This window comes from Pelmatolapia mariae, linkage group LG20 (genome assembly GCF_036321145.2).
Source record: "Pelmatolapia mariae isolate MD_Pm_ZW linkage group LG20, Pm_UMD_F_2, whole genome shotgun sequence".
In the NCBI taxonomy this organism is placed as follows: Eukaryota; Metazoa; Chordata; class Actinopteri; order Cichliformes; family Cichlidae; genus Pelmatolapia; species Pelmatolapia mariae.
In genome coordinates, this window is record NC_086244.1 from 8,126,965 (window position 1) to 8,154,405 (window position 27,441).

A 27,441-nucleotide genomic window follows, 5' to 3' on the forward strand; every position below is an offset into this window, starting at 1 on the left:
GTTTAAGAGGACACAATAGACTCAGATTTAAGTACAATGTTCCCAGGCTTGGCACTGTACCCTTACATTGTGCAGATGGGACCTGAACTCTTTGCAAGTTGGCTCCATATCCAGATCAGCGGACACTGAAGACCCCAGTAAACATTCAACTTGCCCCCTCTTTGGTCTGCTAATTCACAGTGCAGCCCTGTCAACCCACACTGACAAGCTGCCTTATTAATCCCCTCCTCTCAATGTCTAGCCAGATATAATCGCAGATTTTAAGGAGCAGATCGCAGAGCTGCAGGAGGACAGAAAGGGGGGAGGAAGGGAGTGAGCGGTAGGGTTAAGGAAGGGTGAGGAGTCCCGGTGAAGATATAAAGGCAAGGCAGGAAGGAAAAATAAAAAGGTCCATCCAGAAGCTTTTCAGAAGTACAAAGCCCCCTAATCTTGCAGCCTAATTGGTGCCTGTGCTCTGTCAAAGCCATCTGACGGTCCTGCAGAGATTAAACAGCTCCATAAGCCAGGGTCTTCTTCTCATTTTCCTCTCCCCAGCTCTGTCGTTTCTGTCCTCTGCCACCACCAGCATAGACTCCTCCCTTCCTCTGATGCACTCAGGGTCACTGTACCCAGACACAGCTTCAACCAGAGAAGATTTAAATAGAGACTGAGAGACAACAGCGAGAGAAAGAGCAGTGAAGTTAATGAGAGAATGGCCTTTTGTACTGTAGTGAACAGACATGAGGTTAAACAGCAATTCCAGTTAATTACAACTTGATTTTTATAGTTTGGGCTGTCATACTGAAATGATTGCAGATAGTCAAGCAGGTGTGTTGCTAAAGTTACAGACAGAAATGACAGTCATACCCATGAGTAAAAGATTTCAGATGTAAAAACTCAGACTCGGGTGCTGATATTCATATTAAAAGTCATCACATGAGCACTATTCAGTGATAAACATCGTGTAAATGGACTGACCTAGTTAGCAAATAGCCGTATCTGCAAGCATTGCTCACTTTGTGGTGACTGTGGTAAAGGAGGACTAAAAGAACAGCCAGAATCCGGGTTAGAACATTTCTCAATAGCCACAGTCGATGACGTTCTGTAACTTGCAGGTACAGATAACTGCTGCGTCTCACATCTGACTCACTGACCTCACCTCACCACTCAACAGCTAGAAATAAGTGATAGAAAGTTGTTAAAACATCACATGCTTATGCTTCTCTGAAGTGAACGTCAGCACACACACACGCGCATTTTCGAACAGCAGCGTCAAATGTCTCATCACACAGAGATGCTAACTTCTCCATGAAGTGTGGAGACACAAAGAGAACCAGACCAGAGAAATACAAGAAAATCAGAAGCCATATTTAGACAATAAGATAGGTAAGCCCTCTTCGCTATCAAATCAGGGCGTTCACATTCCTGCAGGAACTAAAGCAGCTGGAAAAAAAAAAATCGGATGCTTTAGCCAAGATAAATGGACGCATCATAGGATTAACTAATGCCTCTCCTGATGAACCAAAAAGAACCAACTGTTTAAAAAGTCAAATAAACCTAGAAAAGCCTGTAATCTCACAGTCATCACAAGATAGATTTAGCTATCAGAGATATGTAGCAGTTCAGGATATGTGCAGCTGAGATTTTTGCAATACTGAACATTCCTATCGGACAGTTATTCAGGTACAGCCTGACTTTTACGAACCATTTCTGGATACGGATCAAAATGGAAAAAGGTGGAGGAGGGTACAAATGAAGTTGGAGGTGGCGGTGTGAGACAGCTGACAGGAAGCCGCGCATGCCTCGGACGGTGAACGTATGAGTGTGTGCGAGACAACATGTGTCATGTGAGTGCGTCGCGTGAGTCCCCTGCATGCCTGCTCTCAGATCTGCCCGGATTAGTGGGGTAGTTTGGGGCGGCATGACTGCAGATGAAAACGCTGAAAACACAAACACACACACACAGCCCCAGCTTCGCCCCTTCCCCAACAGCTGAGAATACACACACAGGCCCCAGCAGCGGCCCCTCTACTTGGCTTACCAGATCCGATGCCACGTGGCACGCGCTTATGCATCCTTGCTTTCACACATCCTGCAGCTTGCCAATTCTCCCTACATGCATAATTGAACGCACAAATACAGGCATGCCTGCTCAAACGTTGTGTCATCGATGAGCCGCACAGCAGTTGTTCAGCTGTAATAAAGCTGTTTTTGTTTGAAAGAAGATGACTCGAGTCTCCTGAGGTGAATCAGGATTACCTCAACACAGTCGTCCATGCAGGGACACACAGTGAGGCTATATCCACACACATACATGACAGCTGAGGATTATTTTATTAAAGAAAAATTGCTTTACAGAACATTAGGCTATTTCACACAGCTGACCTTAATGACATTACAGTGGGGAATGGTTATCTTAAGTTTAAATTCAAATTTCTTAAACATGATTTATAATTAAAAGATGAAACTTGTGGGTTTGGAGCCACAACAGCCAGGCAGTTTAATTTGGCTGCAAACTCCTCACCACCACCACCACCACCAATAATTTTGGTATCCTGAGGACAATTTTATATAAGTGCGGACAGCTTGCCACATCCTCACAAGCTGGTAATAAGTCTTAGTGCATCATATAATTCCGCACACAGAGAGAAAGGCAGCAGACCCAGATTACAGATCTGAGTGAGTGTGATACGAGGCCCATCCATCACAGGGCTGCTTTGAAGACAATCTGTTCAGTAATGCAAAAAGCCAAAGCTACACTCCTGCCTGTCTGCAACCTGACTTCAGTTCCCCCTCAAACCTTACTCAGCCTTCCTCCGGAACAGCTTGTCCTGCCAGAGAACACCTAGCGCTTATGTAATAGCACGCATCACTGTGTGCGTTTGCATCACGTTAAAGTTGGAGAAGAAGAGGGGGTATGTGACCAACGAGATATGGTTCCTCTCTGTGTGGTCTGAAAGAAGAGGGGGAAAAAGACTAATCCTAGTTTTGTTGTGTAAGTGTCATTAGGAGGTGGAGTTTAATGGGAATCTATCAGCTATTCAGAAAAACTAAACCCATCTTACATTATAAATACAAAAAAGAAGAGTTACTTATTACGTTGATAAGCTTAAAACTTGATAGAAGACTACACCAGTCTATCCAATTCATCTACAAAAACACAAATCAGTGATCATCAGTGGTGCTACAGAGTGATTTTTGTTTTTAATCACAGACCCTGGCCCAGTGTAACCCTGTTCAGGAATGTTTCATCCACTGCACAGTAGACAGCCCCGGATGGTTTGAATTGAAAAAGCTCCGAGAGGACACGTGCGCTGCTATAACCAAATGTCCTGTGCGTTTGCCAAATCAGTCTGTTCGTCCTCATGTGCGGTGTACCGGCGCTTGTAAAACCACAAGTACTGTTTGAAGTCGCTGAAAGTACAGCGTTAATTAATCCCACCCTTATTGTCGCCTGTCAGAGTTGACACCACACTTCAAAAGAGTTGAGCCAGCAAGTTGAGCTTTGTGCTTTGTCAGAATTGTTCTCACACAATGTCTTTTATTCTTAGAAGGGAATCCTGTTTAAAATGACTCATCGGCTGGTTTCGGACGCATACGTCTTGGTAACTTAAAGAGCAGCGCACAGGCGGGCTTTACCATGGGAACCATGCATGACTGTCTTCAAGCATTCCTTGAGGCACCCTCAAACAGGCTAGACCCAGTACAGACACAAGTTCAAAAGGAGTGCATTAACCCCGAGGCAAAAGCAAAACATTTTTGTAACATGAAACCAAAAGCTACTGTGGGTTAATAATAGGAAGTTGTGTTTTCTGATATTTTTCAATTGAAAGCAGGGAGCAGTGTTAACAGCTTCAAGAAGACATTTGTTAGACACCCAGAAGAAGAAATAAAAAGGAGACCCGTTATGCTTTTATTTTTTCTGTCATATATGCTTTTACAGGGATAACACATGTGTTAGCCTTGGGTCTATGTGTTAGCCCTGCAACAGACTGGCGACCTGTCCAGGGTGTACCCTGCCTCTCGCCCTAAAACAGCTGGGATAGGCTCCAGCACCCCCTACGACCCTGAAAGGGATAAGCAGAAGCGAATGGATGGATGGATATGCTTTTACAGTGGCGGATGCTCATATTAAAAAATGGCCACAAACATTCGTTTTCAGGCAGTTTTTTCCACTCTTGGCTCAGAAATATCCCTTCTCTTTGACTAACATGCTTATCTCTCACACACAGCTCCGGCTATGGGCAGAAATCCTCGTCCCACCTGCTATTCAAACCATCTGTTGACGAGGGGCAGCCAATCAAAATAAAGCTGACTGAAAGCAGCAGTTTTTCTGGCATGCCACACATCAGATGACAGAAAAAAGTTCACACCCTATACCACACAACTTTTAGAAATCATTAAACACAGTTTTAGGTTGTTGTTTTTTTTTGTTTCATCCTTTCTCTTCACTCTTGTCATTGATGTCCCAGCTGCAGTGGCTTTATCCCTCACAGTTTGAGATTCACCATCTTAAAAGATGTGGAAATACAACTTAAATGGCTTGTTTCAGTCAGTGGATGAATTGAGGGGCAGTATCTTAAGGTGTTTAAGAATAAATCAACTGAGCTGGGAATATAAAATGGGTATAATAAGTCCCATTTAATAAATGTTGTTTTACTTTTAGAGTGTGTGTATATTCCAGGGTGGATATGTGAGTGCACAGAGGGGTAAGATTTAGATAGGCTTATGTAATACATGTAAACTTTCTGCATCTGAGAGAAACACATAGCTCCAAAGGAATAAAACATATTTTTTCATTGCCTATTCCTACACAACACTCTTCTACTGCACCGACAGACATGGCTGTTTGTAACAGTGGTGCCCACACCCATAGAACAAACTCAACTCCCTATCATTGTTCAAAGTGGTTGTCATCAACCACCCCCCACCCCAGCCTGTCCACCACCACACACACACTATAGAGAACATGGAATCAAAGGTAGCCTGAATCAACACAAAAACACTGTATGCTTCATATTGGGTATAATGCATAACACTGTTTGTTTAAGTTGAATGTATTGTTCGAGGTCAAGCTTCTGTCAGACAGTGAAGGAGCTCACTGCACTCCAGTGTTTGTTGAGATTGCAGGTGACATCTATGTGCAGTGTGTTTAATTACACACGCCAACTTTGATGCTTACCATCGTTCCACTCCCACAGAAGAAGCTGTGTTAAGGTCCTGTCTTGACATGCACGCATTGACTGATACAGCAGCTGGTCGAGATTCTCCTCCGCAGTCAGTTATGTTAGCCTCAACACCGCTGCTCATCAGTTATGGGGCTGGTCTGGATAATCCTGCTACAAGTCAACCTCTCACCTTCTTCCAGCTGTGAACACCCCCACACTCCGGCCCCCCCTTTTACAAAAACACGGAAGGAAAAAATGCTCAAGTGCATCTCAATAAGCACACCTACGCACACAAATGATTGGTTAGCACCAGACCAGCAATAGTCATGCACAGTCTTGTTCAAATACTGCGACTGCATTTAAGTCAGTTAAACATCCAGACAGACTTTGGCCAGATGAACTCACACAGTCTAGAACATCAAACTAATTAAAGGTAACTCAGACACAAGAACGCATCACCCGTGGTTCATAGTCTAAGGCTTAAAGGCAGATAGCCACTGTCTGATTTTTTTACAGTCAAATACACTTATGTACTAATGTTTGACCTGTCTGCATAAATACAAGACACTACACAAACACAAGTGTACCCTACTTTCTCTGGGAAATGAAGTACATGGAGCTGCTGTAGTTCAAACAAGCAGTTATTATATAATCTGAATCCTCTGCTGCTACTATGAGGGGATCCACTGGTTAATCAAAGATAACCGACTTGCCCCCTTTGTGGAACGGGTCACTGCAAATTAAAACGTTTTTCTAACTGATCATTTTATCCTGCTCCCATCTACAGAGCAAGATGGTGTGAATTAGTCGACTGAACACCTATGGGAGATTTGGGAGCACTGGTTTATAATAGTTTGACTATTATCAAAACATCAAATGAGGAAAAATAGTGCTCCATCCCTCCTGTAGGGTTTGTGAGACCCAGAAAGGGAATCTGTGAGATCACCTATTGGGGAGATCACCTATTGGTTTGTGAAGTCGTGCCTCTAAGACTCAACCTGAGCATTTCAGCCATTGTCATCTGCACCAGAGACTGAGGCAGAGGTGGATCTGACTGAGAAACCAAGGGAAAGCAAAGTGTTGTTTTCCTATAGCCCTCTATACAATTTATGCAACCAGAGGGGTCATCCCTTCCTGGCCATTAGAAATAACGCTGATTTAAGGCACCTATAAACTAGCCTCCCTTTTTAAAAGAGAATCTAACCCTCTGCTATATTCAGTCTCTGATTCCAGCTTCACACCTTTAAGCATTCCTTACATCCCAGTTTAAAAAAAAAACTTAATCAGATTATGCCAGGTGCTTTTGCCCATGCTACTCATAGTATTATAGCCACATGCAGCTCTAACTAAAAATACAATATCAGCTACCAAATTAAGCATGAAGGATAAGTTCAGATGTCTGAAGAATGAGTGTTCTTTTTATCAAGCTGCGTTTCTTTTTCAGTACCTTTGTCTTAAGAGCCCCCTTTCATTGTCCTCTCGGGACTAAAGCACACAGCCCCATAGGGCCTCCCTGTGTATGCTGGAGTGGGCCTACTTTCCTAAACATTACAGAGTTGCCATTAGCTGTGGCCCAGTAGGTGGGATTGAAAACAGCACAGAGTAAGGCTGCAGGAGATCAAAGAGGTAGCCTGGGCAGGCCAGGCCCACGTCTGATTTATTTTTCAATAAATAAACAATGCATCTGTTGAGGAGTGCCATTGGAGAGCCCCGCTGCCGCTGCTGCTGCTCCTTGGCTCGCTTTCTTCTGCTGCCATCTGTCCTCTGGCTAAGCAAAGGGGGCGGAGGAGGATAGCCAGGCCCCGGTTTTTTACTGCGGCCCTTATGCAACACGACTGTCTGCCTGTCTGCACGCCTGTTCCTCATTAAGAGACTCTCCCTCACCGTGGTACAGTACAGTCCTGACGCCTTGCACACATATGGATTTACTCAAACAGAGGCACTTGTTGTGTTACATCTTTCCAAGAGAGAGCCCAAGTGTGTATGTGTGAGAAAGAGAGAGCAAGAGCGAAACCGTGTGTTCGCCAAACTTATGTATACTCATAAAAAGGCCGACAGTGGTAAATTCTGGTGATGGTACTCATTCACTAAACAAAGATCAAGTGCAAGCAGGAGAAGCAGTTAACAAGGGATGATGTCATGCAAAGGCAAGTGGAAATAAAACAATAAAAGCAAAGATATACAGCCTAATGACCCCTACATGACATACTGCCCATTTAACCAGTGGACAGGTAGAAGTGATCATTTATACTTTTACTGTGTTTGCAGTTTTACTACTTAAAACTAGTAACTGTCAGCAAATCAGCTGAATCATTTTTAATTCAGTTAACTGAAATTTTATCGGATGTAGGTACTTAGCTTCTCCATGCCAACATTTTTAAACACTTTTAAAAACCAGACACCTGCCAAGGGTTTTCATCCACAGCAAAAAAGTTGAAGGTCACTTTAGGATCTTTAGATGGATGTTCAGAAATTCTGTTTGCAGTCCTTTTGAGAACAATGACACATGGTCCATGATTTGTCCTAATTTTATAGAAAGGTTATGCGATTTCTAAAATGGTGATGGGAAAAAAAGGGCCTTTTCTTTTTTTAAGATGTTGTAAAATACTATAAATAGCAGAAGAAGTCTATAGCTGCATGTTTCTGGGAAGAAGTAAAAGTTCTCATCAGCCGAAAGTCCCTGTAGGAGCAATAACGAATTAGCCTGTTCTCATTCCCAGAGCATCTGATACTGCCATTTTGTCAAACTCATGCTAGGATCTATGCAATGATGCACTGGTTTCATAGCAGAAGTGGGAAGGGTCTCACCCCTAACTTGCATGCAGACACTCATAAAAGGAATCCTTGGCATCACATTTAAGCTGGCCCAAAGTACTGATATTATGAAACACAGTATTTAGTTCCTAAATCCAACCAACCAGTGAAAGTGAAAGTAAAAGCAAATTACTATCCAGTGAGGGAAAATAAAAAATCAGTGTGACATGATCTGCCAACTCCTTCCTGACATACTAAGGAAATACCCTGCCGACATCTTCTAAACAGGAGTTTATTTGGCACTCTTTAAAATGAGACACTTATGTACGCCTCTGACATTCACACTGCCACTGGAAAACCTTTTGCAGATCTTTGTTATGCCAAAGATTTCTAAGAGAATAAGGAAATGTTAACTCCCACTGATTGTGTATAGCACTCTGTCTTTGGGGCAATATAGACCAATTTGGAGTGGACATCACTGTTACGACACTGCAGCTGCTTGGGCGGCGGAATAAAAGTAAAACAAACATGGCAAGATTCTCAGAATAAGAACTGGACATAAGACAGAAATGGCAAAAATCATCTAGAATGCAGTGAAAAAACCTTTAAAGCAAAATGCAAAGGAAAAATGCGGTGCTTGAGCAAAAAGTGGGGTAAACCCAGTGTACTGCAGGGTCAACACAGAGAGACACAATCACACCTATGATCAATTTAGGATCACCAGTTTATTTACCAAGCATTTCTTTGGACACTGGGATGAGTGCTCGGAAAAAACATGCAAACTCCACCTTTAAACCAAATGTTGCACCTTGCGATATCGAACATTGGTCTCGTAAGAGCTCCATTAACAATAAAGTAAACAGTTTATTCAGTTTATCTTAAGTTTGAGATAAAACTAGGAGTGCAGGCACAACAATCAACCGCAGGAATATGAAATGTTTGCTCAGCTATGGCAAGTACAGCAGATCTCAGATGAAGCAGGAAGTCTGTCTGTAAACTGTGGTGGATGTTTACACCAGAGAGTTTGGGTAATCACTTTAACGTGTTTTCTCTTCAAAATAAGCTTGTATGATCATCTGGCTGACTTACCCCCCTCCTCCTTCACCACAAACGTTGTTTTGTCAATGCTCTTGTGTCAGATCGCCACTTAAATTGATTAATAAAGTCTAAATTAAGCTGAATTACGCCAAAAGTAGACATTTCACAATATTTTTTATCAGGGTCATTTAGATTCTCACTGCAGACTGGAGATACCAGTAACTGTATACAGTATTTCTTAGTATCATCCTCCTCTGCAAAGTGACACATGATGAACAAGGACTGGGTTTTCCCAGATTACATATAGCCATTTAGAATAAATGGGCCTATTCTGTATTACTAACACATGAACATTATTTATATTGCCACAACAAGGAAAACAAGAAAAATACATTTCCACTTCCTCTTCTGGTAACAGATTAGATTAGAATGTATACAAATTATATTGGGTGCTGTTTCCATATATTCATTAACTATTCTGTGAATGACTGACTTGGGGATGCATCAACACGCTTTCCTTTATCATTTCCCCATATCACGTACAGCAGAGCACCAGACAAACCATCTAAAGGCGGAATGAGATCCAAAGGTTCATCTGTCAGCACACGGCTCTCCGAGTTTGCCACTGAAAGTAACAGACTCAGGAACAAACATGCTCACAGGAAATACGGCAACTCTTTTTTGGGGGTAAAACAGACAACGCATTCCAGAGAAAGTTATGTTTCAACATGCAATGAAGTTTGCCCAAGAAAAATATTACCTCCTCATTTTTTCACAGCTCATTTTACTAAAGCTCCCTCCGCCAAAAAAACAAGAATGCCAACACTTTAAAAACTCCTACTTTTTTCATCTCCCTTACAGGCTGTATTAGTTTAAAAGAACATTAAAGTGAGCTAAACTGACTGAAATCAAATTATCTGACTGTCTTCAGCGGAAACGCAGCTGACCCCAACTTCTGCTACTCGGTCAAATATTTACAGGAAACCCAGATGACACATGCTACTGTCACTATGCTGTCAATGAGGAAAAAACAAAAAACACAATAAAATAAAACGCATGCCTCGTGAGAAGAAAAACACCAATAAATCCTCTTAGAGATGAAGAACTAAATGACAGGCTCGACACCATTCACCATTCAAGACCATCAATACAACTTCATGAGAAAAACACCACTCACCAGCAGCTGCTCTCTCTCTGCTTGGACAAAGTCAAGTGTACTGACTGCTGTCTCAGTCAATGCTGGCTGACTATGACGTAACCAGCCTTCCGATCCATAGCTTCAGGGCAGGAGAAGAGAGCGGGATAGACAGGAGGGCGGTGAGCAAGACCAAAAAAGGAGGAAGTGAGAGAGGGGGGGGAGAGAACTGGCTATTCCAAGTGAAATGAGAACTTTCAATGAATGCTGATTTGGATGCAAGATGTTCCGAATACGACTTGGAAATTGATTATTTGGAAACCACTTCCAGTTTGGTATAAAGAATATGGAAAGGAGAGAACAGCGGTGGGTGCCAGGGTGTACACTGGTCTGTTGATATAAGAAGCAGATGTGAAATATGCAGACATACGAGGAAAAACAGACTTAAAGTGCTGGTCTGCACAGATGTAGATGATACCTACAGGCAGAAATAAGACAAGTACTGCCCAGAAAGAAAACTGTAACTGAAGGTCTGCCCACTTTGAAGTCATTAATTCCTCATATCATTCATTTGTCAAGCAAAGAAGTCCAAAAACTACTCAAATGAGATAAGTTTGCTTATTCCCATATAATGAATTCAACACATTGAGTTTATTTTGACTAGACAAAATAAACCATTAATTAAAAATCAGCCAGTGAAAGCGATAATGTCCAGATAAAGCCCCACGTGAATTCAAACTGCTAAAGCAGCGCATTTCTCCCAGCTGTTCTGGGACGAGTATTTCACAAACTTATCTAACAAAAAGGAAAACTTAAAAGCACCATCACCGCAAAATCTAAGAAAAACAATCTACGTTATCTTTACCTGCCATAGAAAAACTCCACTCCTCAGCAAAGGTAACAGATCGATATCTCCAACGTCCGATAGGCAGCAGGTGGTGAAAGTTTTAGTCCCAAAGTGAACTGAACTTGCTGTATAATTTAAGTTTTTCTAGTTCCTAAAATAATTCAGAGTTTCAGGGTGACGCTGTTGATACGACACACGGCTGGATCGACAGAGTGTGACAAAGCTGAGAGCCTCACTCTCTTTACTACAGCAGACACACAGACAGAAATAATCAACCCCACCCCATCTACTCATTCTCACCCAACAAGCTGACACACATCCAGGCTGACTCATGTAAACTCACACTTAAACTCGTCTTTTTCCCCCTGAGAAGCGGATTGATTTTCCATCAGACGAGCTGAGGTTTCACCATCGAACTAAACGGGCAAATTACAGAATAGCTGCTTCTTCGTGCCTAAGCTCAGCTCCCCAGCTTGATTTAGAACTTAATTTGAACTTTGACCCCACAGGGGCAGAAGGTCAAATGAGGGAGTTGAGCTTGGTTTCTTTCCAAAGTGCTGACCAGGGGGAGGAAAAGGAAGTAAATCTGTCAACATTGCCATCGGCACACTTTTAAACCTACGTTCACGGCTCCCTTTTGTTCAGTCTAGATCAGTTTTAGGGGGGGGAAAAAAAAACAAAAAAAAACAGATAAAGGAGACAGGAAATCAAAAACAAAACAGCAAAAGATATTCAGGTATCACACATTTTCCCAATTCTTTTTGTCATCTTTTAAAGTTGAGAAGTTTTTAAAGGGACAATCCCCTATGTTTATATGTCAAAGCCATGAGATCACTAGATGGCTCCTCTGAGTGCTCAGACGGGTAAACCACATGTACAAGGTATCCTGTTACTCCCGAGAAACATCTGCGTGAAAAAAATAACCCGGATTACGTCACAGTGACATCAGCCGGTTTCTCTCAACTCAAGTTTGAAGACGAATTTAAAACAGAAAGTCTGCAGCAGTCAACTGTTTACAGTAATTTTGCTAGTCAGTTTCAGTCGCTTTAGAGAAAAAGTGACAAATATTTGAGAAACGGTTTAGGAATTTCTTCTTGATTTTATCTCACAGCATGAATTCTGGCCTGTTAAAACATGACTTGTGTCCTAACTAATTAATTATTTTTGGCAGCTCCCTTTTCACAAAGGACGGCCACAGCAGGTAGCATGTTTGGTTTGGCAGATTTTTACGTCTCATGCCCTTCCTGACACAACCCCAAAGGGATTTGGGTCTGCCTGGAATCAAACCAGGGATCTTTGGCTTGTTTAAACCACTTCACTGTGGAGCCTTTCTTTCTTAACTGATTAATTAATTAAAGGTAATCTGCAGATTAGTAGGTGGCGCACTGGTGCAGTGTTTAGTACTGTCTCACAAGAAACCCTGGGTTCAAATCCACTGGCTAGCTGAGGCTTTCTGTGTGGACTTTTCATGTTCTATGTGGATCTTTGTGGGTTTTCTCCAGATACTTTAACTTCCTCCCACAGTCCAAAGTCAGGTTAGTTAGTGGGCTTAAGTTAATTGGTTATTCTAAATTGGCTGTAGGTGTGAATCAATGTCTTTCACTCTGTGTTAGACTGGCAGCGTGTCACCCTGTTTCAGCTGGGGTACAGCTAAACTTGACAAACAGTTAAGAAAATAAATGGATGGAATCTGTGGATTAACAGCTATGACGTGCTACTTTTTTTGTGTCAGTTTTTTGTTTGTTGTTTCAAATCAACGAGTCCTCTCTTTGGCCTCTTAGGAGGAAAAAAAAATCCCTGGTTCATTTTTTTTTTTTTTTTAAAGGTTTGGACTGCTGACATTTAGTGACCAAACAAATTATTAATAGTGTGCAATGAACAGTCATTACTTGTAGCCCTAGTTTGGTGCGGTATGTGTAGGAGGGTGAAGCCTTGTGTGGGCTTGTAGTGTAACAGCATGTGAGATTTACAGCCTAAATTTCCTGTTACAGTCTGTTGCACTGACCACAAACACTCAGCCCACTACTCTCTGTTCTGTTGTCATTCAGGTTAATCTGAGATGAGCCATGTTTAAATCCCCCACAATTAGCCAGCTCGCAAAAAAAATTCAAGACCCCTGAGGCTCGGGTGGGAGGGGGGGGGGGGGGGGCACAAGAGATGCAAGGGTAGACTTTGGTGAGGATCGATTGGTCAAGTGGGTAGGTCACAATACACAAACTCCACCTCTTCTTCTCTCACAACTTCAAAACAAGGCGACCTGTTGAATCTTTATCATCTCCGCCACCCCCCGCTGTCAGCGTTAATCAGGGGGAGGCTATATTTAAGAGTGGATAGCAGAGGTACCCAGAAGTGCCATTGTATAGGGAGAGGACTTCAGTGGCCTTCCCTTGATGCCTACCCTTAGCATTAACCCTTCAATAACTGTAAGCCCCGATTTTATTTCTTTAAATCTTCAAGGCAGTTGCTAAATAAAGAGGACAAAAGGAAGGGAAATGTGAGCATTAAGCTAACAAAGAAAAGCAAGTCAGCGAGAAGAAGAAAAAAAGACACGTAAGGAAAAAGAAAAGATTAAAAGACCAATAATTCACTCGTGATGCTGCTGGAAGTTCCAGTTTCGTGTCTGGCTTCAATTGAGAGCGATGTAGAGAGCAAGCATTACATGCTTCCACAGCCATAATAACACACATTAAATTAGAGATTTTTCAAAGCTTATTATCGCCTCTCTAACTAAGCTGTGCTGACTGCCACTCTCAAAGCATTTCATTAAGCAGCGGTTGTTTACATTCTCAAAACACTCACAACCACTAATTAGCAGGATTTGCCTTGAGAAGACTCTTCGCATGCAAGGGAGGTGTGGGGGTTGTTTTCCCATCCCATCTCTACACTCTAGGCCTTTTCCTAACGCTTTGAAGCTAGGCTAAATTGGTCAACCGTTTCCATAGGAGCGTCAGTCAGGTAGGTACCCTCTTCCTGTTATTCCCCAGTCCACTGCAATGGTGTTTCCTGACTGGGAACCTCTTGGATGGGATTGAACTGCTGTCCCTAATCCCCCTACACACACAAACTAGTGTTTGCACTTCCTGTGGAGACAATGTATGGACAGAGACACACAAGTCATTGTCCACCTTGTTTGTTTTTGCTGAATGTCCATTACGCTGATTTTCTTTCCACCGAGCCACGTCGATGGGCTTTTGCTTTTTTCCACATTTCACCGTCATCGCATCCATACTCTAGTCTGTGTGAAAAATTAAGAATCAGCTGATTCTTTACAACCCATCTTCTCCTTTGTGCTCAAAGTGAATGGACCTCAGGAGTTAAAGTTGTTTAATCAGTGTGATATTTTCAAATGCGTTGTTTCTCCATATTAAAGCTTTATATTTTACAGACTATATTAGAAGGTTATTTTGATACAGAAGCTAGATGATGACTCTGATAACAACATATGGGAAAAATGTGGCCTTTCAATAAGCCACAACTTGTATTGATCCACCACCTTTCCCGCATGGTGATATGATCCTTAAACATTTACCCCAAACACACTTTGATGTTTTCTCCATTGAATTACCAGAAAGTAGATCAAATATCCAATATGATAATTATTGTTTCTGACATATCCTATGATATTGCTGCTCAGATTTGCCTAAGAAAGAACATTTTTGCTTTAGACTGTGACATATGGGGTGGATGTAAAAGGTATCCGGTTGCAATTTTTAACAGATCTTGATCATGTGGATATCTCCTATACTTATGAAACAATGAGGGCTTAAAATAGTGAAAAAATAATATGAATTAAAAAATGCAAAATTTAAAAGACACCTATGTACTTTGAATATTTTTAGTTACAAGCCATCATAGTATGAGGATAAAAATGGTCAGGTCTTTATTAAAGACACAAAAGGGACTGTACAAAATCAGCTGATTATGAGGACAGGGAACCACTCGCACTACTTTCATTAACCCAGTTTCTTGCCTCAGCATGCAGCTGTTCATATAGCCATTTGGTAGAGACACTCCTTTGGTCATCCAGTCATTCATCCATCCAATCATCTGTACAAGAATCCATCCATCCAATCCTCCATCCATCAACCATCCAATTACTGCCACTGGTCCAGGTCATGTTCCCAAACCAGTTAAGAGAGACTCTCTCTAGTGTGTTCTGGGTCTCGTGAGCATGTTCTGCATCGCCCCCAGGGTGACTCATACCCAATAGGACAGCGGTCCCCAACCCCCGGGCCCCCGAGTCATTTGGTACCGGGCCGCGAGACTTGAGACTCGGGTGTGAAATGTATGGTTTTCAGGATTTTTATCGGTTTTTAGCGTTATTTTGTTATCGTCTTTTTCGTTAACTCGGTTTTCCTGGGTCTTTTCACGTGTGTTATGAATAAATCTTCTTTTTTTCGGTACCGGTACTAGTTTTATTTTGTTGTATTTATCCGCGACACCTTAAAGGCCAGTCCGTGAAAATATTGTCGGACACAAACCGGTCTGTGGCGCAAAAAAGGTTGGGGACCGCTGCAATAGGACACGCTTGAAACAACTCATCCAGGAGTCACCGGAGACACCCAAAACACATGGCCAAACCATCTCAACTGACTTCTTTCGATGTGAAGGAGTGCTGACTCTAGTCTACTCTCCAAATAAATCACACCTTGGACTTTCACACTTGACATCTCATTCTTCCAGCCACTACCCTGAGCTAGTAACCAAAGGTGAGGGTAGGAACACAGACTGACACAAACCAAACATGATTTGCCATTTATTTTGAATGCTGACATCATGAATGAAGTATAAGAGACAGATTACTAAAAAACAGCATGCTAAACAAACAGTGATGCAAACGGCACTAGTGGACATGTTCAAAAAATGCAAAATCGCACTTTCATTACTTCTTGTCAAAACAAGTAAAAATTCCAGTGAAAGTGTAAAAAAACAACAACCCCAAAACCCAAACAACTACTTTACAAGTTCCAAATAGGGGTGGGTTTTGATTATCGATTTATCGATTAAAATCGATTCTGGCTTGGATAACGTGATATCGATTCATTAAAATCCTGAATCGATTTTGCCCGAAACGCCAGAATTTCTACAACCACCAAACAGCTAAAACCGTAAATGAGAGCAGGTACATGGATTCTGCACAAAGACGTAAACACAAAACGCAGACCCAACTCATCCGAATCAGTGAGATGTCGCCTTTCTCACCCGACCGCACGTACGCGGACACGCCGTCGGGGCTGAAAGCCGACAGCTCACTGATTTTTGAAGCGTCGGCTTCACATAAACATCGTCACGAATTTCCTCTTACTGTTTTGCTTCCACCACAATAAAAATCACACTTCAGCTTTCTCTCTCTCTAAATCGATAATCAGAACCCACCCCTACTTATTACCCACCAGTCTACGGTGTTGGCCGCTGTTTTGTTTTTTGTTTTTGCTTTTTACTTACTTCCGACAAGAAAGCCTCATTTCTGCTGTTCAATACTGAACAAATTTAAACTTTTTAAAATTATGCAAAATTGGAAAATGCTTAGCTGTGTTTCTAATCAAACCTCTGTAACTTTGCTCTGCTTCACTTCGTTTTTGACTGCACAATATTTTTAAGGTCATCTGCTATAAAAACCCAGACCAGGAAAACCGCCTTCATGTTTTTCTGTGTTTTATCCTCAGTTACTTTGACACAAAGGAATCTACTGTGATGCTTACACCTTTGATAAAGTCTCACAAGTGTCAGCTTTCTTTATAGATATATAGATATGTACTGATAAGTGATCAGAATTATAATATTTCTGACTGTCTGAGGCAAAATTTCCCCGATTCAAATCGAATCGTGGACCGAATCGATTCGGGACCTTGTGAATCGGAATCGAATTGATTCAAGAAATCAGTGACGATACCCAGCCCTAGTTCCAAGTAAAGAAGACTATGCAACAGTTGTGACTGTGCTCTTCCATTTCTCTGGAATTAGCTACATTCATACCGGATATTTCACTGCTAATCTTCAATAGTGGTAGGTGACAAGGGTCTGACGATAAAGACAGCATCAGTCTTTCTCTGGAACGAAATGTTTCACAGAGCTGGAAAAGTAGACACAGGCAAAAGATCTGCTGATTGCCTTTTAGATGAAGGCTGTGCGTCTGTTTGAAGAAGAAGGAGCTGTTGTAGCTTGCACCGTGGCAGGGATCCACGCAACAGTGTTACGCCATTGGAGAGAAATGTCCACATAATTATGGGAATATCACTTTTGAGTAATAACCCAAAACACAGAAGATATTTTTGTGTTTAACAGGATAAGCGTGGTGTGCAACGTAACACAAAAGATTACTCTGAAGCAACACAGATTATGATTTCATTCTTTCTCAAGGTAGCAAAATCATTTCCAAGACTACTTAAAGTAATAGTGTTCACATCCAAAAGTCAATTGCTGCGCCAAAATTGCGAATTAAACAAAATTATTATTTCACTAAAGCTTTCCACACTTTTTCCTTATTGTTGTGTTTGGTTTAATGACTTCAAGCAGACTGGTCAATCGTACAACAAACAGGATCCTAACAAAGAGATGATTAACAGTGAATCAAAACAAAACGTTATAATGCAAGAGAGTTCTTACAAATGAGACTTTACTGGATAGCACACCAAATCTCTGGTTTGAACTGTCAGATGTTTCCATTTTTTTCCAGTTATATAGAGCGTATATGCAATAAATACCTATATTCCTGAGTTCAAGTTCCTTAAAACTGAATTTCCTACCAGAGATTGGGGCAGATTTTTGCAATTTGTGGAATTCTAGGTTCTTGTCATATCTACGTGGGTCCTCTCCAGGTACTCATACACTCCAAAGAGATGGATGGGGTTAGATTAACGCCTTTCTCTGGGTTAGGCAATCTGTCCGGGGTGTCCCTGTCTCTAAGCCTATGACAGCTGGGATAGGCTCCAGACCACCTAATCCAAACTGGAATGAATACATGGAATAAAATAGATGGATAAATAAGTTCAGGACATTTAATTCAATAAAATTTAGGTGTTTTTTTTTTTCTAGACATGATGCCTTTAAGGCTGCAAAAGTACAAGATGCTACATTATCCTTACTACTCATCCCATTGCACCATGACATTAATTATTATCCTCCATAATTTGAGCTTTTTAGAGTTCTCAGTAACACCCAGTAAACCGCACATATCAACAAGTACCCTGTTGCATGGCACTATTGTATGTAAATATACATCATGAATGATGTAAGCAGGCAGCATTAGCTACACACTGCGTAGCCAAGCCTCGACTAGTATTTCAGTAAGCAATCGTGATTAAGAAACCTTTGCATTGCAGCACAGCATAATTTATGGTTGGTAAAAATCAGTACTGTTTGAGTGGGCCACACTAGTTGATGAAGTAATTTGGCGAGCTAGCCAATTACTACTAATTAGTGTTAGAGAGCTAGATAATGTTAGTCACCTAACTGTAGCTTAGCCAAGCTGTGTGAATTTGGTGAGTTCATAGCATTAGTTAATAAGGTCGTCTAATAAAAGTTGTTTTTTACCAATTACATCACAATCTTTATTAACAATAAGTTTGTTCACTACATGAAAATTGCTTTAGCAGTAAAAAAGTAGAAGTATAGTAATTTTGACCAGCATCAGTGTATTCATCTCGGAATGTAAAGCATAGACTAAAAAGCTAATTACGACCATAGTTTTCCAGTACTAAGCTTCATGTTGAAATGTAATTAGGCACCATTTCCTCAGCTCCTGTAATGTTCAATTCACTCTGGAGTAACCGAAGCGTTTTAGACCACCATTCCCATCAATGGTCTCTCATTACTTCATAAAGTAAACTTTCCAAGAACCTAACGTTTATATAGCTGAGGTCACATCCTTTAAAGTCTTGAAAAAGATGTCAATGTCTAAATTACAATACAAGCTGTGAAGAATATTGATGAACATAATGTATGTTGTGTCCAGAGATAAATCACCATCAGCAGCTCTCTTTTGAAGATACTTGAAGAAGCTGCATGACGTGAAGAAAGGCAAAGGAAAAAACTGATAAATATATACAGCCATTTTTCCCTATTAGGACATTTTCTAACATTAACTGGAAATTCCTGAAAGACCCAATGAAACCAGAAAAATGAGCAGAAGAAGTGGATAGTATGGATGTAGAGCGGCTGTTTTAGAGTCCATGCATGCTGAATGACCTTTCAGAAAAAGATGTGAATCCTCCCAGGCTAAAGATTCAAGAACAATTAGGCAAGTGGTGAGTTGTTAGAGAAAATATGCTGCCTTTTTCAGATGTTGGGTATGTAATACTGCTGGTTTCACTAATCATACGACGGTGTCCTGTTATCTAGACATACCGTAGGTTCCTTTTAAGTTATGAGCAGAAGATTTATTGCCTTTATGGCCACAGTTATTGTCAGTACCCGCTTTATTTAGCTTGGTTCTTTCATCAATGTCACAAAGAGTGACTCTCTTGGAGTATTAACTTTGCTCGCTTTTCTTTTTTTGTCTTTCTTCATTGGTTTGCCTTAGGTGTTTGTTTTCAGTGTTTCAAGATACTTTAAAAAAATGTCATTATATACACATTGCTGTTCAACACGTCTTCTAGTGAATTAAACAACTCACAAAGATGCATGTGGGCGGATGTGCCTGTTTGGTAATGTTGCTATACGAAGTTCAGACTTGTCCTTTACTGAAAGCAAACATTACTGTCCCATAGCAAGACTGCAGTTGTGCCTCTTCCAACAAGAACAAGACTGCTCATTCATACAGCTGACACATTGAGATTAATGAAAGGAGGGTATGTCTGAAAGGGCCTTATGACACCTAGAACCTAAGCCATTCCTACCAGGAAATAACGTCTAATACCCTTCACCCTAGATCCCCCTCAAAGATACAGAAAGTAGGCATCCAGCCAAATGAACGTGTTTACTTAGCAGCCTCGGCAGGTCCCTGTCAGTGTCGGTTAAGTGTGACTTTTCAACTGAGCAGTTCAGTGGAACAGAAAGCAAGGTCAAATCTGAAGATCCACTGTGTCTGTGCTTATAAAAGAAGAAACATTCGTGACAAAATGAACTGATAGCCGCTAAAAGGAAAAACAGACTGAATGAGTCAGCTGCTAGTAATAAGGTGATTCTGTCTAAGTATATCACATAAGACTGTGACTAATAAAAATTAATTACCATTAAACATAAGCAAAGGATTGCTCATAAAACATAAAAGAGTGGGAACAAAAGAGGAAAAAGAGAAATTTTTTTATAAAAATGGAAGCCAGCCAGAAAACATGAGTGATTAAATGAGATGTACTCCACATGTCCAAATACAGAGCAACTTTAACTGTGTACACATTACACTGACTAAAGAAAATGGATATTACATTGACATTATTCAGATATTAGGTTTATAGAAATAGAAAAAAAGCTGTTGGTGCCAGTTCTCCAGCTGGAGGCATTAACAATTCCAGAAGAAGGTGAAACAAATTAATTCAACTATGAGAGTTTCCAATCTCTCTAAAATAATGAAAAACAAGGTAAAATACAGCACTGATGTTAGTTTCGTGTAATTATTTCAATAAGGTTCCCATATCATCATGAGTCAGGACAGAGTGAATTCTTCCACTGCATTTAAAATGAGTCCTACATCTTTTTACATCAAGATGTTGTCACCAAATCTATTGCCACTTTTCTTAATATTTGGTTTAACTAAGAAGTCCCATTGAGATCAAATTCCCTGTTATAGAAGCCCTCCAAGGGAGCAGTCATATAAACTCGCTTCTACTTCTATTCAACAATAAATAAAAGCACACTTTAGTTTCGATCTTGCTGCGAATTATTCCATGTCCTAACTGCTTAAAAAATGATGCTGTTTACGCAGATCTGTCCAAACCTGGAGCACATTAAAAAGCAACTATTTGGAAGAGAGTAGCTGAAGACACAAGGATACAGAGGGAGGCTGAAAGTTCACACAATGCACGTACAGAGACCGAGGGGGATCCAGCTAACTTAAACATTTCCTCATCCTTTGTGCTTCTGTCAATTTCCACTTTCTACACATTATCCCTGTGCCTCCAGCTGTTTGGACTGGGAGGGGCCCGTTGGCAAAGCAACCCACGCCTCGCGAGTCATCTTGTCTGGTCATGTCAATCCTGAAGGAGGGAGGGAGGGAAATAAAGGGGACCGGTGGGATAGAAGCGAAGGAGGAGGGGGATAATAAACTCCTCTCTGTCTGTACCTCAATCCAGCAAGCAAGCTCAGACTAGCAGTGAACACTAACCAGCACGCACTACCGTATCCCACCACCTCAATCGAGAACCCACTCTGTAACATTATCTTTCAGACACCTGCAGACGGATTTCAAATCCCCCTGACTTAAGGAAACCAAAAGTATCCAAACACGCCAGCAAAAACCCCGTGGAAACACATGTTTTGGGCCATTTAAAATCCTTTTAGAAACCTTTAGGAGCTCTGCTTTTCAACATGGTGACAGAGCTGAGCTACAGCAGCACAAGTACAGGGTGACAACCTGGTGTGATTCCAGTAAATTATGGCCCAGGTGGACTCATTCAAGTCCCAGCCAGTCATGCTGCGACTAGAAGTGACACAGCCTCGCCAGGGAGCTGATATATAGCAGGAGGAGACTAAAGGCAAGCCTGCCTGGGAATAAAACAGCTGAAAAAGAGCATTACAAGTCCAAGACTCGCTTTCTCTCTCTATGCATTTGTGCCTGCAGTGTATCTTGTTGCCAAGCTGCCGACATATCAAAGAGATGATTGGGAGTCATTTCAAAAACTCTTAAAGTGAAATATAAAAGTTTAATGTGTTTTTTTTTTATTTAGTAAAAACTGCTTTCTTTGATGTGTCTAAATCGGTTTCGTGGGTGGAGTGGGTAAAAGTCGAGGGATATATTTATGCTCAAATTCTTCTGAGAAATGTGGCTCTCGCTAGTCAGACTGAGCTTTGGAGGAGAATAAGCAGCAGCAGACCTGGAGGTCAGGGCAGCCATGAAATGCCCCCTGCTGCTTAAAGCTTGTTACAGACAATACAAGTTCTACTATTGAGCAACAGCTGTGAGCATGAATAATATCACAACATCTTCCAGTACACAAAAAAAATGATTTTTCATGATCTGGAAACCACAAAACGTAAAATGACTCACCCTCAATGTTCTTAAGTTAAAGTATACAGTTACCAGAAGCGTTAGGAATTGTGACATCTTGGGTTATCCGCTCCTCACTAGAGCAGAAACAGCCAGCGTAGGATCGAGGTGCAAGAATAACACCAGTGACTCACTTAAAACAATATTTTCAATGAATGCCTTTCATTTGAAACCATTCACTTGCTACTCATTATGCAGCCGACAGGTGGCTTTTAGAGGCTTAATTTTAATGTGTCTAGTATATAGAGTACTATATATTTACAAAACCTGTTTTTATTGTGGTACAAGATTGAATCAAACAGATGCAACGCATTTCTTTTGACTTAAGATAAAGTCTGTAGATATTTTACATGTAGATATTGTACACTTTGCAGGTAGTTTCTTCCACTTTTTCCATAAAGCGCATTTAAGTCTTTCAATATAATGAACTCTTGTTAATACACCCATAGAGAGAAATTGAGCAATGTTTCGAATATCAGTTAAATTTTTGACATTTTTTCTTTGATTTTTTCTAAAGGATTTACACTTTGAAAGTGGAATTATTACATATTAGCAGTAAAACAGAAATACAATTCAAGTACACTTATTGACTGTACAGTTCATCTCTGCTTTATTCACGAACAGACTTCAAAAACCCCTCAAAGCAAAGTCTCTTGATGCATGCTCAATCATCCAGGTAAGTAAATCCCAAAAGGTTGATTCTGTTGATCTGGATGTAGCGCTTTCAGTGGGAAAAATGTTTTGTCACTCATCCAAGTGATCGCTTCAGTCTCAGCTGACTGCAGGTTTCCCCAATCTTATAAACAGTACATTCCACAATGACTGAAACCAGCCCAGTGAAGGAACAATGGGCTGAGAGGTCAGTTGATAATTAATATGCAAATTCTCATTGATCCACCACTACTGATCAAGGTCCATTGATCAAAGACCGCTGATCAATGGCCATGATTACTATTCACAGAGAGTTGGGGAATGGTGCAATCACAGCATTACTGAAAGATGGTGAAAGATGTACCCTTAGCCCCCCTCCTCGATTCAGAGATGGTCTTTCCCTTTTCACATAAATGGCCTCCTTGACGCCGCGCTCAAACCAGCGTTCCTCCCTGTCCAGGATGTGCACATCTTCATCAGTGGTCTTTGATCAATGGTCCTTGATCAGTAGTGATTGATCAATGGTCATGAGAACTTGCATATTAATGATCAAGGAACTGACCTCCCAGCCCATTGTTCATTCAGTGGTGCTAGTTTCAGTCATTGCGCAATGTACTGTTTATAAGATTGGTGAAACCTGCAGTCAGCTGAGACACTAATAAGCAAAATACCAAATTAACACAAAAACTAAAACTTGAATTCATCTTCAAAAAAAAAAAAGAAAAGAAAAGAAAAGAAAAGAAAAAACCCATCAGATTATAGATTCAGTGATTTCAGATTTCATTGGTCTGTTTGCACAATTAACTGCACAGCAAGCCATATTTTTTTAACTGCTGTATTAAAAGGACTCAAAGTCACAAAGACTACAAACAAACATGGTCAAAAGGTCCTGCAAATCAAATTAGTTAACCTAAAGTGACAAAGCAGAGAGCGACTGGAAACCATTTAACAGTCTGTGCTATTAAAAAAAAAATTAAAAAAAAATCTCCCCCTAAAGTAATTTGAAAGGGTGAAATTAGCTGCTAGTAAGCATAGAAACAAAAATATATATTCTAGGCTGTAACTACACATGGGAGTCTACAGGTTTGATTTGTTTTTGGAGATGAGCATCGGAGGAACTGCAGTGTGAGCACTTGTGTTGGATTGATTTTTTAGTCTATCGCTTGAAAATATACAAATAATTGGATTATTTTTAAGTTTATATGAAGAAGTTTAGTAACATCTAAATGTTTAATGGAGCTTGGCTATCTGAAGAAGGTGATAACTGTTTGAAACAAAATGTAAATAAAAGCCTCTGTGTTACCTAAAAAGACTGTACACCTTGTATCTGCCGTCAGCCTTGTTCTCCTCCCGTCTGTCCCAGTCCGCACTGGGATACAAGCCCTTCTATAATCTCCTTACATAATAACGTCAAGCCTGACCCTGACCAAGGAGAAAGCCTCCTGCCTCATTTACAACTCGGCACACAAATCCTAAAAACAGGACAGACTTTGTCATGCAAGAGGGGCCAGACAGTCTGAAGTGATTTTTTTCTTTAAGGAAAAGTGGATTTTGGAGACTTATGTGGGGAGAAAGGAAAGAGACAGTGTGAATAGTTCAGGTTAAGCACTTTGCATCTCTGTTCTTTCCCCCACTTCATTATTCTCAGTTGCCATGGAGAAAAACTATATATAACTCGTCTCTCTCTCTCTCTCCAGAGGCCTGCCTGAATTCAAAATCTTTTCTCCGTGTCATCTTCCTTTTCCATTGTTTCCACAGAGAGGACAGTAGGAGACAACATCTCATTTCAATGGGAAATCTGTCTAATGCCCAGCTTTAGCGGCAGGAGGGAAACGTCAGGGCAGAGCAGACAAACCAAAACAAACCAGAGTTAGCGAGTGACCAGCCAGACACTATGGCGGTTTCCCTTGGTCTTCTGGCCAGACTCCCATTTTCAGAAACCAGTGGCTTCAAAGGAATAATTCATTTCACAGTCTGGTGGCCAGACACAGAGCCCCAAGACTCACGCCACTTTTAACACCTAAAGAAGAAGAAAAGCAGATTTCCCACTCTGCTTTGCCTTTCACAGTACTGTACCACAACAACATTTTGTCAGGCTAAATCTAATTAAATTCAAACTCAGGGAGACCAAGAGGAGTTAGTCAGGGTTTGTGCCTTTTCATTACAAGTTTTTTAATTTCCAGTTTAAGACATTGGACATGTCTTACAAATTACATCCTGTGTAGCTTCACTCAGAATGTCACACAAAAGCTTTTACTTCTCTGACATCTGTATTAAAATCACACCAGGTTAACTTTGGCTAAGGTTAGGCGCAAAAAAGATTTGTTTCAGGTTGAGGAATGTTCATGGTCTGAGTTAAAATAAGTACTTGTTAAAGATGGGGAAACGTGTGGTGGTTAAAATTACCGGTTTGTTAATGTTAGAGGACCTTCGTCATCATGGTTAAAATAATAGCTTCTTGGTTAAGGTTAGAAAAAAAAACAAAAAAAAAAAAAACAACCATTATCATTATGGTTTAAAGAAACCCATCTGACTGTCAGAAGGAAGTGGAATGCAAACAGCGGTCTCTATGTCCAAGTCAGTGATTCATCCATCTGCCCCAAGTACTTCCTTTACTGTGAGTGTAGCATGGAACTAAGTTTGGTTTTAGTCCCAAAAGATTAAGTCAAGACCTGACACCACTCCTGTCCAGCTGTCGATTATAGAACTACATCAACACAAGTGGATGGCTGCCTTTGCTCTGTACACCTGCCAGCACCTGTAAGGCTCAGTCATCAACTCCATTTCATGCACAATCCATACAGTAAATAAAGAGTCAATTGTCGCCATCTTGCTCCACATTCATAGGATAGCGATATGCCAGGCTACAGCTACATGTACGCAGGTATTTAAAAAAATATTTTAGTTTCCCAGTTCATTTTGAAAAATATCTTGGTACACATGATATCTCGAAATATGACCTCAAGGGCTGTCAAGAGCATGCCAAAGCAACAGGTGGCAATATAACCGTGAAGAAATATTGGCCAATCAAAAGCCCACAAACGCTAACACGATGCACAGTTTGATGTCAAAAGAAGAGATAAACATACAATCCTTTGACGTTCCGATACAAAGTCTCTGTTTTCTTTGTGCAGATATAAACCCAGATATGGATTTTTCAAAAAGCTTTTAAATAGCTATGTTCAGCAAAATACCTGCAGAAATGTGGCCATAGCGTTCATTACAAGGTAAATCTGCGCAAAACCATTCCCTCCTTTATGGGCCTTTTTGACTCTAATAGGACCATACATTTTAAAATGAGAATTGTGTTGAACGCAGTAGGATAAGAAACCAGTAACTTTATTAGTGTTTACTGAGGTCATAGAGTTAGGGAAACAAGGGCTGATTTTATGTAGCTTAACACACGACTATTTCTTTTTGGAACCAGAGTACTCGCCCCCTGCTGGACATTAGACATAATGCAGGTATATGGCATTTTGGTATCTTTCATCATTTTGGTTTTTCTCATTAAACTCCAAGACAAAAATTTAATAAGCATATTATATATAACATCAACCTGCTGATGACTTTAAATTTACTCACAAATGTACACGGGTGTAAAACCAGGTGACATGGATGCATAATCCTGAAGGTAATAAATTATAGTAAGCTAGTTAGACTTCATGAAAATATTGTAAACACCTAACGTTACAAACAAATTGTGATGGCTACTGTTAGCTAAATCAAAACACCTCAATATAGTCTCATAGTAACCTGATTAATTTTTGCGTCTGTGGACATGATTTTCCATCACTGCTTCTGATTCGGCTTAACGTGTGGCTGTTGGAAGATGTGGCACTAGTGTGGATCTTTTCTTCCATCACGCTGGAAACCATGATTTTTACGCTTGAATTGCTTGAAATAATTTTAATTGTGTTATTATCATTTTGCTGCTTAAAACTAACTGGTGGCCAGTTCAGAGCTCGTATGGACTTTGTACTAGACAATGCTAAAGTCCAATTAATGTAAGGAATAAATAATATGATCCTTTGCATTCACACATAGACATTACCAGGAGGAGCTGCAGTATGGGTATAAAAACTGCATTCCCTGCAGCCTGTCCTTGCCCCAGTTAGTTACCGGATTTAGACCAATAATCATTTTTATACCATCTCACTGCAAGTGAAATGTGTCCATGCACAGACTTTCAAGCCTTAAGGATCTTACCTTAGAGGCCCTCCGCCGCTCAGGACACTCGGGATGTTGGCACACCACCCCATCGTCCTCCTGGACGGGCTTCTCATCTGAAACAGAACACACGGGTCAATTTGACTTCCCTCTGTGTCACTAAAAACACCAAACCAGCCACCCAGCCAGCGGCACGTCCATTAACACACCTTTCTTGGTAAAGTTTTAAAAACGTACTGCAGACAGCAAGACTAAAAGTCGCTGCCTGTGTTTACATAAGGATGGAGCGACTACGAGCACAAGAAACACACAGTAATAGAGACCTAGAAGCCACGTAATAAAAAAAAAAAATGGATGAAAGAAAAAAGAAAAAGTACTTCGGCTATAGAGATTTCATGAAGGGAAGGTAAACAGAGGGAAGAGGGTGGGGTGTGTTTTTGGGAGGAGATCAGAGAGAAATGACAGGAACAGACAGGAAGAAAATGGAGCAAATGAGAGGAAGCCCCAATCTGGGTTTTGTACAAAAGTGCACTCATCATGGGCAAGCTCGCAGCACTCT

At 40.9% G+C, this 27,441-nt stretch overlaps 1 protein-coding gene across 4 annotated transcripts in view; it reads right to left on the reverse strand.

Moving 5' to 3' along the window:
* Positions 1-27,441, reverse strand: part of plekhg5b (pleckstrin homology domain containing, family G (with RhoGef domain) member 5b) — a 78,940-nt gene that overhangs the window by 26,300 nt on the left and 25,199 nt on the right. For 2 of the 4 annotated variants that reach the window (XM_063464383.1, XM_063464382.1), the window contains exon 2: positions 26,922-26,998. In XM_063464383.1, coding sequence (XP_063320453.1) covers positions 26,922-26,998 — 77 coding nt within the window. Of the gene's footprint in view, positions 1-66; positions 413-10,116; positions 10,205-26,921; positions 26,999-27,441 lie in introns of those variants that run through there. The other 2 variants (XM_063464385.1, XM_063464384.1) reach the window with 2 other exon arrangements.